The 10,034-nt window shown below is 38.3% G+C and overlaps 1 protein-coding gene across 4 annotated transcripts in view; it reads left to right on the forward strand.

Annotated features, from left to right (window-relative positions):
• Window positions 1–3,212, forward strand: part of klhl4 (kelch-like family member 4) — a 28,457-nt gene extending 25,245 nt beyond the window's left edge. For 3 of the 4 annotated variants that reach the window (XM_051072418.1, XM_018669111.2, XM_018669121.2), the window contains 2 exons: window positions 705–876; window positions 1,266–3,212. In XM_051072418.1, coding sequence (XP_050928375.1) covers window positions 705–876; window positions 1,266–1,325 — 232 coding nt within the window. In that variant the 3' untranslated portion in view covers window positions 1,326–3,212. Of the gene's footprint in view, window positions 1–704; window positions 877–1,217 lie in introns of all 4 variants that reach the window. The other variant, XM_051072419.1, reaches the window with a different exon arrangement.
• The last annotated feature ends 6,822 nt before the right edge of the window (window positions 3,213–10,034 follow it).

Below are 10,034 nucleotides of genomic sequence, written 5' to 3' on the forward strand. Positions count from 1 at the left end.
CCAAAGCCTGGCAAAGTGCTGTTAAAATTTGTAACTAAAAATATCTGATGAATCAGAATTGTGCGTCTCTTCTAACATTTTAATCAGTTTAATTTGTCTAGTTGAATCATTCTGATTATATCAGCTCCTACTCAGTCCTGTAATTGTATCATTATGGCTGTTTTTCTTACTACAGTATACAGGGTTGGGATCTGCTGATACTTGATGATTTACTGCCTCGCTGCATTCTCTTGCATGTGTTTGATTATTTTTGCTTAAAACTGACAAAAACAGCATTTGAATGACTTCATTACTCAGGAATCACACAGAGTAAATCACATACTGTGTCTTTGTTTTCTTCATCTAAGTGGTCAACATGGTGAAAAAGAGTTTTTGTGCAGCCACTTCTGCCCTCACTGATGAGTCCAGCTCTCTCTGGACCCAGCTGCTGTTCAAGAGACAGTTTTGCTTTTAAATTTCAATTTGCCTCTCTGTCTGTGCTGAAAGGAGTTCCCACGGGTGACCATTCGTACATCTGTGATTCAAGACGAACGAACCTAAAGGGGGTCTCAATTAGCAGGGATGGGATGCTGCTTTTACTCTTGAGATCCAGGCAGATTGCATAAGATGTTATTTAAAAAAAAAAAAAAAAAAAAAGAAGTCCTGTTTGACCATACTAACCATAACGCAAAAACAAATAATTTGACTAAATATTGCAATTACAGGTATGACCCAAAGACGGACATGTGGACCACTGTGTCCTCCCTCAGCATTCCCCGGGACGCGGTGGGCGTGTGCCTGCTGGGTGACAGGCTGTACGCGGTGGGTGGATATGACGGGCAGTCATATCTGAACACTGTCGAGTCCTACGACGCACAGAACAATGAGTGGACGGAAGTAAGTATAATATATCAAAGTTATACAACACACTTGAAATATCTTCTTTCTTTTCTTTTGTTTAAACACAACTAAAATGCACATTTTGTTTTAGGGACCTCTTGACATTTTAAAGTGTAGCTTGTTTTTGCCAGAACTGGCTACATGTAACATAAGGGTACCAGTTAACACCCTTCAAGAAGATAAATCTGCTGAAGTCACTGAGTCCTACCAAAATTGTGTAGTTTGCTTTTCTTTCTTTTTTCACAATATGTTTTTCCAATATTGTCTCTGTAACCCTCTTATCTGCATTAAGTACAATGTTTTTTTTTTGTTGTTGTGTTTTTTTTTTTTTTTTGAAGACAGCCTCAGATGAGAGGCTGCATGTTAACCTCTCTGTCCTCCTGTAGGAGGTCCCTCTCAACATTGGCAGGGCAGGCGCCTGTGTGGTGGTGGTGAAATTGCCTTGAGCGTTTTGTCTCACGACAGCACGGGAAACAAATGAGAGAGCTGCGAAGACAGAGTTGACAAACAAAACAACAGATCAAGGACGCATCCTTCGAGAGTCACGCTTTTATTTTTTTATTTTTCTCCTTTAACTCTGCTCTCCAGATTTTTCAGAGGGAAAACGCAGACAGAGCCTTGCCCATATAAACCATTGTTTCTATCATTAGTGGACATGTCTGCCCACTGGGGAGGACTTGTTCAGACACTGGAATGCACTGCACATTCTCCACATTCTCAACCGATCAAGAATTTTCATACACTTGGCTAAGCTGTAGCAAATCAGTGCCAAGCCTTTGTTGTACTGGTTTGTTATACTAGTTTTATGAAAACTTCTGTGTATGTCCGTAAGTTTAAATGTAAAAGTTACATTTATATACACAAAACATTTCCTATCAGTGCCATCACATACAGTATATTTTTGGGTTTGTATTTCCCTTTATAGCCACTCAAATGAAAATTGTTATAATACATAAACCTAACTACGTACCAGTGTCTTTCCTTAGTGGTCTGAACATATTCTTATTCCTTAGCAAAGAAGGACCACTGTGAAGTTTGGGGAATGAAATCAAACTTTTTGCGGAAAAATATATTTGGACATTTTCTTGAGTTCTTTTTTAATTGAGCCTGTAGCTACAGAACACCAAAGTCATTTGCTTGTCTTAGAAGAAGTTGTTGTTACACATTCAATAAAAGGTTTACAAAAATTGTGAATTACAGAAAATATATCATATTGATATTTCACACTGCTGTACAGATTTTTGTGAACTTTCTGAAACTACATTTGTGTTGTTAAGAATCATGCCTGAACCAGTGCGCTCTGGTGATGACTGCAGTTGTTATTATTATTTGTTTGGCTTTGTTTCTGGGCATGCTAGCTAAGCTAATGTTTTATTTGATTTATACAGTGTTATATATCAAGATCATTGTCTCTTCTGTGTTTTAAAGGATTTAATGCCTTCTTGGTCATCTAGATCATTCTCACATACACAAGGTGCACCCAAACCACCTATCTGAGATCATTTCAAGTACTGTTTTACATTTTTAAACCAGATTTCCACAGCACTTCTCCAATGTGACTATGATTAGAATTTTTAGATTTGTAGTCAGTTCTACAGCTGCTCAAAAAAGAGTTAACATTACTAACTTGTTCACAATGAGAACTATTTGTAATTGTAATTATAACATGTTTTTGGGGCCAAATGTTACTTTTTATGTTTTTATCATAATTTTGTACAGCATGCAAACCTATAAATAAAATGATTTCAGTCTTCTCTGCATGATCAAATCCATGTTTAGAGCTGAATGTGGCCCCTCAGCGGGCAGATTTTGATTTCCCTTGTTCTGCTTTAAGTAAACTAAACTCATTCTTTCACTAAAACAGACTTGGAAGCTACTTTGATGTCAGCATTAACCTCAGTTTTGTTCTCACCGCAGCACCCACTTCTTAAATCAAGCAAGCGTGTTTGTTGATGTCAGTCTGGGTTTTCACTTTCTCATCAACAGATTGTGGACCAACTGCTATTGCTTGGCTTTTTTTTTTTGTTGTTTTTTTTTTTCCATTGTTTACCCTCCAAATAGTTCCAGAGTCCCTCCACTCTCCTCTTTCTTGTTTGGTTAGATTCAGATGGTTTTTGCATACAAAATACAAGCTTATGTGTCCACATGTACAGTTTTAATTCAGAAATACAAAATATTAGTCACGCATTACAGCAAAACCCCTTTTGCACAATCCATATCTCAGTTGACATAAAGATTAATCTCCTTCTCTAACTTTCTATTTCTGTTTATCTGTATCTCCTCCTGTCAGATCTTATAATGGAAATCAATAAAGGATAATAGCTTTCACCTCAGTCCACCTCCTCAGAGTATAATATTACTGAAAGGAGTGAATATTTATCTCAATACATCTCTGTCCAATTAATTCGAGAAGCATAGTGTAATGGCTGTAGAAACATGAGAGCATAATGATGAAAATAGCTTTATTCAATTTGTCCCTGTGCCGGATAGGACTGTTGCAGAAATGCAAGCTTCTCTTCCCCTCACTGTCATATTCTTCGACCCAGCTCAGTATTGCCCAATCTTAAATCCCACATCTGTCAGACTAAACTGCTTTGCCAACTCTGTCTAGGTGCCACCTATAAGTCAGCAACCGCAGTTAAAAACACACGGGGAGAGAGTCAGCAGCACCACGTGATCAGAGTATGATGCAACATACCACCTCAAAGTCATCAGGTTTCCAAGTCTGATTGTAGCTGAAAGGGCCTGAGGAAATATGTGGTTAATCTAACAGTACGACGTTACCACATTACACTTTCACAAGAGAAATTTGCTACAGTTACACTGATATTTCAGAAATAAGATGTCACAGCACCGACTTAGCTTGAAGCTGCTTTGTTTTAGCTGATGTGGGACAACTCTGATATAGAAATCCTATTATGATTATCCTTAGAATCCTTATTTAACCCTTTTACTGCAGCTACTTAACCTAAATCCCTTGAAATAAAACATCTTTCAAAAGAGGAACCTCAGTTCCTCAACTCATCATGTAAATTATACCTCCCTGCATTGTACATCTGAGGAACCATTAATGACATAGTGAGGTGATCACCGCAGTTATTAAAATCAAAATATGTCAACACAATACATCACAACACTGCTAATTCATCTCTCAGTTTGTAAAATGCCACCATTATATATGCAGGCATAAATAATAATGAATAAGTGATACTTGGGGTGATTCAGCCAAATACATGGAATGTAAAACATGCATTTAATGATTCCAACACTGAACAAATTTGTTTCATGTTTCAGAGGCTGAATGAATTAGAAAAAAAAACCCTATCCCTTAGTGACTTCCATTTTTAAATCCAGAAATATTGTGGAGGAGGAAATGAAGACAATGAGAAGCAGACAAGAGAGTGAGTTTTCAGCTTTGTGACAAATAAGATGTGGATTTTGTGCATTCAGTGTGGAGGGTACAGGAAGTAGGAATGGAATTTCTTTTCTTTTAATGCAGAGGTTCTGACGAGAATCTGCAACATCAAACTTATTCATGTGCTTTGTAATAAAATCATGCAAATTATCTAAAAATGCATCCCTTTGTTAGTGAGAGTTCAGCTTTGTTCATCTTGGCAACTTGGGTTTTAGTTTTATTCCACCAGTATCTCACACACACACACACACACACGCACACACATATTGTATGCTCCTTCATGGTGATGTAATCATATCATAAATTATCAAGAGAGGGTGCTGTTGCACTGCAGAGGACGTACCAAAACACACTTACCACTGCAAACGGCAAATCAAAAGATCTCCAATACCATTACTGTTCATAATAAATGTCGACCGGCATTAAGAATTCCAAGGACAAATACTTGAGCTAATAACCCTGCATAATTATTTAGACATGATGATGAAATGTTGGGAAATTGGATGTTAAGGCGTCACCTTCTCTTACTTTCAAATGAGCCATCTTGCTGAGTTTTAAGGGGGAGCACGGAGCCTACGAACAAGATGAGTCCTGACTTGAGAGATGATTTATCAGGTTTTAAAGGGATTTTGGCATCACAAAAGTCTGAACAATCTCTCGTAATTGTGTGACAAATGTAGACAGATTGTTCTATTTTTGAGCCCTGCTCCAAGCCTCTTTTTGATATTTTTTTCAGAAGTGAGGGAGCAACTCTCCTTCGTATTATATTGTTTTTTTTTGTGACAGTGAGAGATGGAAAGTGATGAGAGAAAGATGCAACAGCACAGCATGAGTTGCAAACATTGTACTATATTGATTGTTGGTTGTGAACACATACCCTATGTGTACCAGGTTGCTTTCTTATATAATATATATTTTTAGATTTAGGGAGGGAATGAGTTTTCTGTGAATTACAAATCATTGCATTACAAAGATAACATGTTACAGGCACTGAATTTGAGATTTCTCTGAATACATTTTTCATCTGCCAGATAAATGATAACGCTGCATAATTGTTTGCTGTCAAAATATAGTCTCAGAACTTCAGCATAGATCACTTGGCCTAATGCTCACTGAAGAATGCCTGAAAAAAAAAAAGGATTTGGATGGTTTATTTGTCAAAACACAGTGTTCTAAGAAAGACTGGGAATAAATAAAAAAAAATCCAGCATGAATCCAGCATGCGAGGGATCATCTTCACCACGGGGACAAAAGACAAGATGGATCCCTCTACAAGTGCCACAACAAACTGTCAACTTAGAATAAGATTGTCTCGTCAAGCCTGCTTAAATAAGCGTGTTAACATGACACTTTTGACATCTTGCAATGCAGCGCCATGTCGGGCAAAATGTTGCATCTTCTCTTCCCAGGTGATGGCAAATTGATTTTACACTGCATAATTTTTTTTTTCTGAACTCAGAGAGAGACAAAGATTTAACATATCACACAGGCAGCAGGATGGTATCTAACCACAGAGATGTGTGTTCCTGTGCAGCTTGACAATCCAGGTGAACTTGAGAAATCACCTGCCCGGGAGGGGCAACACCACAAACTACAGCCTTTTAGTGACACTGCCGGTGATAAAGTAGTTAGCTGAGCTTTCATGAGTCCAGCACCAATACAAAGAGTGACAGTTGCTTTTCTCGTCTGATCAAAGGCAGCAGACAAGTGCTGTAGAATGTTTCTCCCTCCGCCTCCCCCACCCCCACAAAACCCTGTCTCTATCTAATGATAGTTGAATACATTGTCATCTCATTATCTTTGAAGAGGGGAAAGATCCCTCCCGTATGAGTGGGCACTGTGTCTCTTGCCATCAGACGGGCCCTAAGATTGGTGAAGCGCATTCTTGTCTCATTATGTTGAGTGAGAGACATCAGACACATCCCATCTGCCTAACGCCTTCCACACACATGCCGCCATGCTTCAGCCACACAGGCTGCTAGAGCAACACTGCAAGTAGTTTATCTGCAATTCTATAACTCAGTGACGAGACTGGTTTTCTAAGCAGGTTCAGACGCTGCTAAACCAACTCAACTAAACCACTGTACAGTTAAATATTGCTGTCAGCATTAAGAGAATAAACACTTACTTGTTGACTGAATGAGTACGAGCAGAACCGGTTATTACAGTGGTTACCATCAAAGAGCCCTGGCCTCTTGCAGACATGCGTCTAGTCTGCATCTCATATCATCATTAATATTGCAGCACATTATGTAGTTTATTTCTTAATGGTTTTAAACTAGAACACAAAACTCATTTACCCCCAGGCAACTGGCTGTGAGGCTTTTACTGGTTCCATTTGACAAATGAAAAGAGAACAAAATTTCACTTGTGCAGTCCCTCAGAATTTCCCCAATTTGCAAACCCTCTCCAGGGTAAAGAAACAGTACTAACAAGAAAAAAGAAAGAAAAAAAAATCTGCACAATCCAGATCCACCACAGACTGCAACCTGAAAGATGAACATGATCAGATTCATAAGCAGAATATATACATTTTTTATTTAGCTTTAAAAAACTACAGTTCAGTTACATTAAGGTATAACTGTTACTTATGTGACTGTTGTAATATGAATGAATGCTGCTTAAAGCCAAAAGCGAGCAATAATATGTGACAGAGGTGCCAAATTGGTCCCAGTTTCTCTCGACTGGCTCTAACAGATGTCATGGGCCGATTGCCAAAACATCTTATCGTGGACACAGTACAGTGAAACCACAACACTGATCTACATGATGGATGTCAGATCAAAATGAATCCAGCCATGGTTTTTACCAGCTTTGAATTCATGCATGGGGAAGCCTGTCAGGGCCGAGAGATGATGTGGACACTGGCTCTCACTGTTTGTCAAGATTTTACATCCCTCCCCCTCGCTACTCGTTTGAAGCAAGTCATCTGCTGTCTAGCAGCTTGCTGCCAATACGCCAGAGAATCTAGATTCAACATTTGTGGACTTCTCACAGGAATGAATGCAATTAGACTGTTTTGTGGGTGTAAAGCATTCCCTTGCATACACCATGCAATTTATCATTTTAATGGGCCTCAACTTTCCCAGGAAACATGCTTTAATTTGGTAACTACACTTGTCTATTCCTTATTTTATCTGTCTAATTCAGACAGTAAGCCAGTGACCCATCAATGGCACTTTTTTTCATAGCAGTTCAGCCTCTTTGGAAAGCTGGGCAGAATAAAGAAATACAGAACTAACAGCAGACTTTTTAAAGTTGAGCTTCAAATGATGTTTTGACATCAAATGGAATAATAAGGAAACATCAAAACCTGAAAAAGATCATATACGCAAACAGCCCAATTCTTTAAATGAGATGTGTTGTTTGTTTTCTGACTGATACAACCCATGATGACAAAGTTGTACTTGTGCAACTCACTTTCTAAGAGAGAAAACCATGTCCACTTCAATAACACAAGCTGTAGCTCCTTGAAGGACACACACAATATACATTTTACTGCCTCTTTTTTCCCCAGATAAATCTTTGCAATGGAAGGAAAAAAACATCTAGTGTTGCTCATGTGCCACTATTGTGCCTGCTACGCCTCTTACCCCATATGATCTTTCTCTCGGCACATTACTGCTGCCCCTGCAACAGCCGCTTACGAATTACCTCCAGAGCTAAATCACTTCCTTTGTCAGACACGACTGCCTTTCTTTCCCCAGAACCATTGCTTACTGCTATTGTTAGTGAAGATGAACAGCTCACGACAATTAGAGGTGTGGACCATTACTTCTGCTGTAAGGAAGGTTAGGCCTCATGCTTTACAGCCTGAGGGAGCGCACTGCCATATCTACATCTGTCAAACAGAGCCATAATGGACGGCCTTCGAATGGATGAGGAGCCAACAAATGTCCACCGCTCTGCGCGCTTTGGGTCAGGTTTATGCAGCCATATCGGACGTCTGAAGGATGCAGGCCGAGAATGTTATGGAACTGTAGTGAAACTAAGTTCGAGAAGAAAACACAACCATGCACAAATGCTGCAAAACCAACACAATGGGATTTTTTTTTAAAGCTGTCTGCTCTTTGTAAATGGGGTATAAAAATAGTTAGCTCACAATGTTTTCTGTAGATTCTGTTAGGTGATTCTGATTAATAGATATATTGCCATGTTTAGCATTAGCCTTATATTAATGACTGGCTGCTCATTAGTTTTAATTGTCTAACTTCCTTTGTTTGTAACTGACCCATGAGGGTTTAATGCACCACTTTACAATGCATTTAACATTACAGTGCAGTGTGGTGACTAACTTAGAAATATATAAATATATTAAATGCATACAATTTCTTATAGCTGTCATAAATATTTGATTTGAACAGGCACCACAATGGGACTCTTACGGTGGCACGGTGGGCTAATATAAGTGTTGGTGATTAATGCTAACGATTAGCATTAGTGATAATTAAGGTGTTAAAAGTTAGCATTAATAGTCATTTAAAGCCACTCAGGTCCAGTTTCCTAGCTTGTACTCTGATGTATTAATCATGTTTCATGTATTTTAGACTGGGTAAAGGTTAAGGGTGTTGCTAGTTGAGCAGTTAAAGGAATTCTTGAAAGCTAGGCTCGTTGTATTGCAGAGACAGCAGAGATAAGCAGGTCAACCCAAGTAAACACAGTTCAAGGCATAATATGAGGTTTTCATACAGTGAAACTATTGGTACAGCTGCCTCAACCAAAAGAGAAGAAATGTAATTGTTGTTTAGCTATACCTGTTGTGTCTGCTCAGCTGGCTTGGTAACTTTAGCTGTTGCTAAGTCCACATTTAGGAGCCCCTGAGGGTTTGTTCATAGTTGGAAGGTGTTTGAACCCTGCAGCTTCACCATGAGGATGGGATTTCTAGAGTGGCGTTAAGCTAGCTGTTAATACCTCCAAACTGTAGGCTGGCTGATTGTTAAACTTCGACGTGTTAAATACAGAAGGCATTTATAAAGACACATTTGATGGTAATAATACTTTTTCAATGAATCTGTGATGATTAACTGCCTAAGAGTTATTGTGAATGAATTTGAGAGTGTACGACTTTCAGCATTTCTGGACTTTCTTAAGTTTTCTGTATTTACAGGTACTGTTTATGCTGTGTTGTCAAATCGCTGAATGCGTTTCTTTCTGCTTTTGTTTTCTTCAGTTGCAGTGCACTGAGCTCTCTCATCTGCCATAAAATAAGTATAGGGAGGAATAAGAAAAGGTTATTTACAACACTACATCCACAATGTATTATTACCAGACTAATATGAGATAATTACAGTTAAAATGGAATAATTTGTTATTGGTTTATTCTATTGCTCTCTATTTGCTTATTGTACTTACTCTGCGTCAGTTTCCTGTGAAACATACAGATAAAGTAGAGTCAAAACAGAAAAGATGAGAAAATATTAGCGTTACATTGAGTTTTTAAGATTTTTTTCTTCGTCTGATGATATCAACAGAAGATTTCTGAACACCATGGCAAATCAAATCAGCAAATAATAGTTAAAATAGTAAATACTACTGCTCTACTACTGTTACTACTATCAGTCTGGTTTTGATGAAAATAAACAATCCATGTAATTAGTTTCCAACATGCAAGAAAGTAACATTTTGTAAACCTGATGGTATCTGCTTTGCTCCTTTAGCTAAAATATTTCAAGTTAAAATATTTTCAGGGAAAAATGTTCAAACTGTAACAACAGGTAAGTGAACTGCAAGTGTACAGTAT

The sequence above is a fragment of the Lates calcarifer genome, linkage group LG8, assembly GCF_001640805.2.
Source record: "Lates calcarifer isolate ASB-BC8 linkage group LG8, TLL_Latcal_v3, whole genome shotgun sequence".
Lineage (NCBI taxonomy): Eukaryota > Metazoa > Chordata > Actinopteri > Centropomidae > Lates > Lates calcarifer.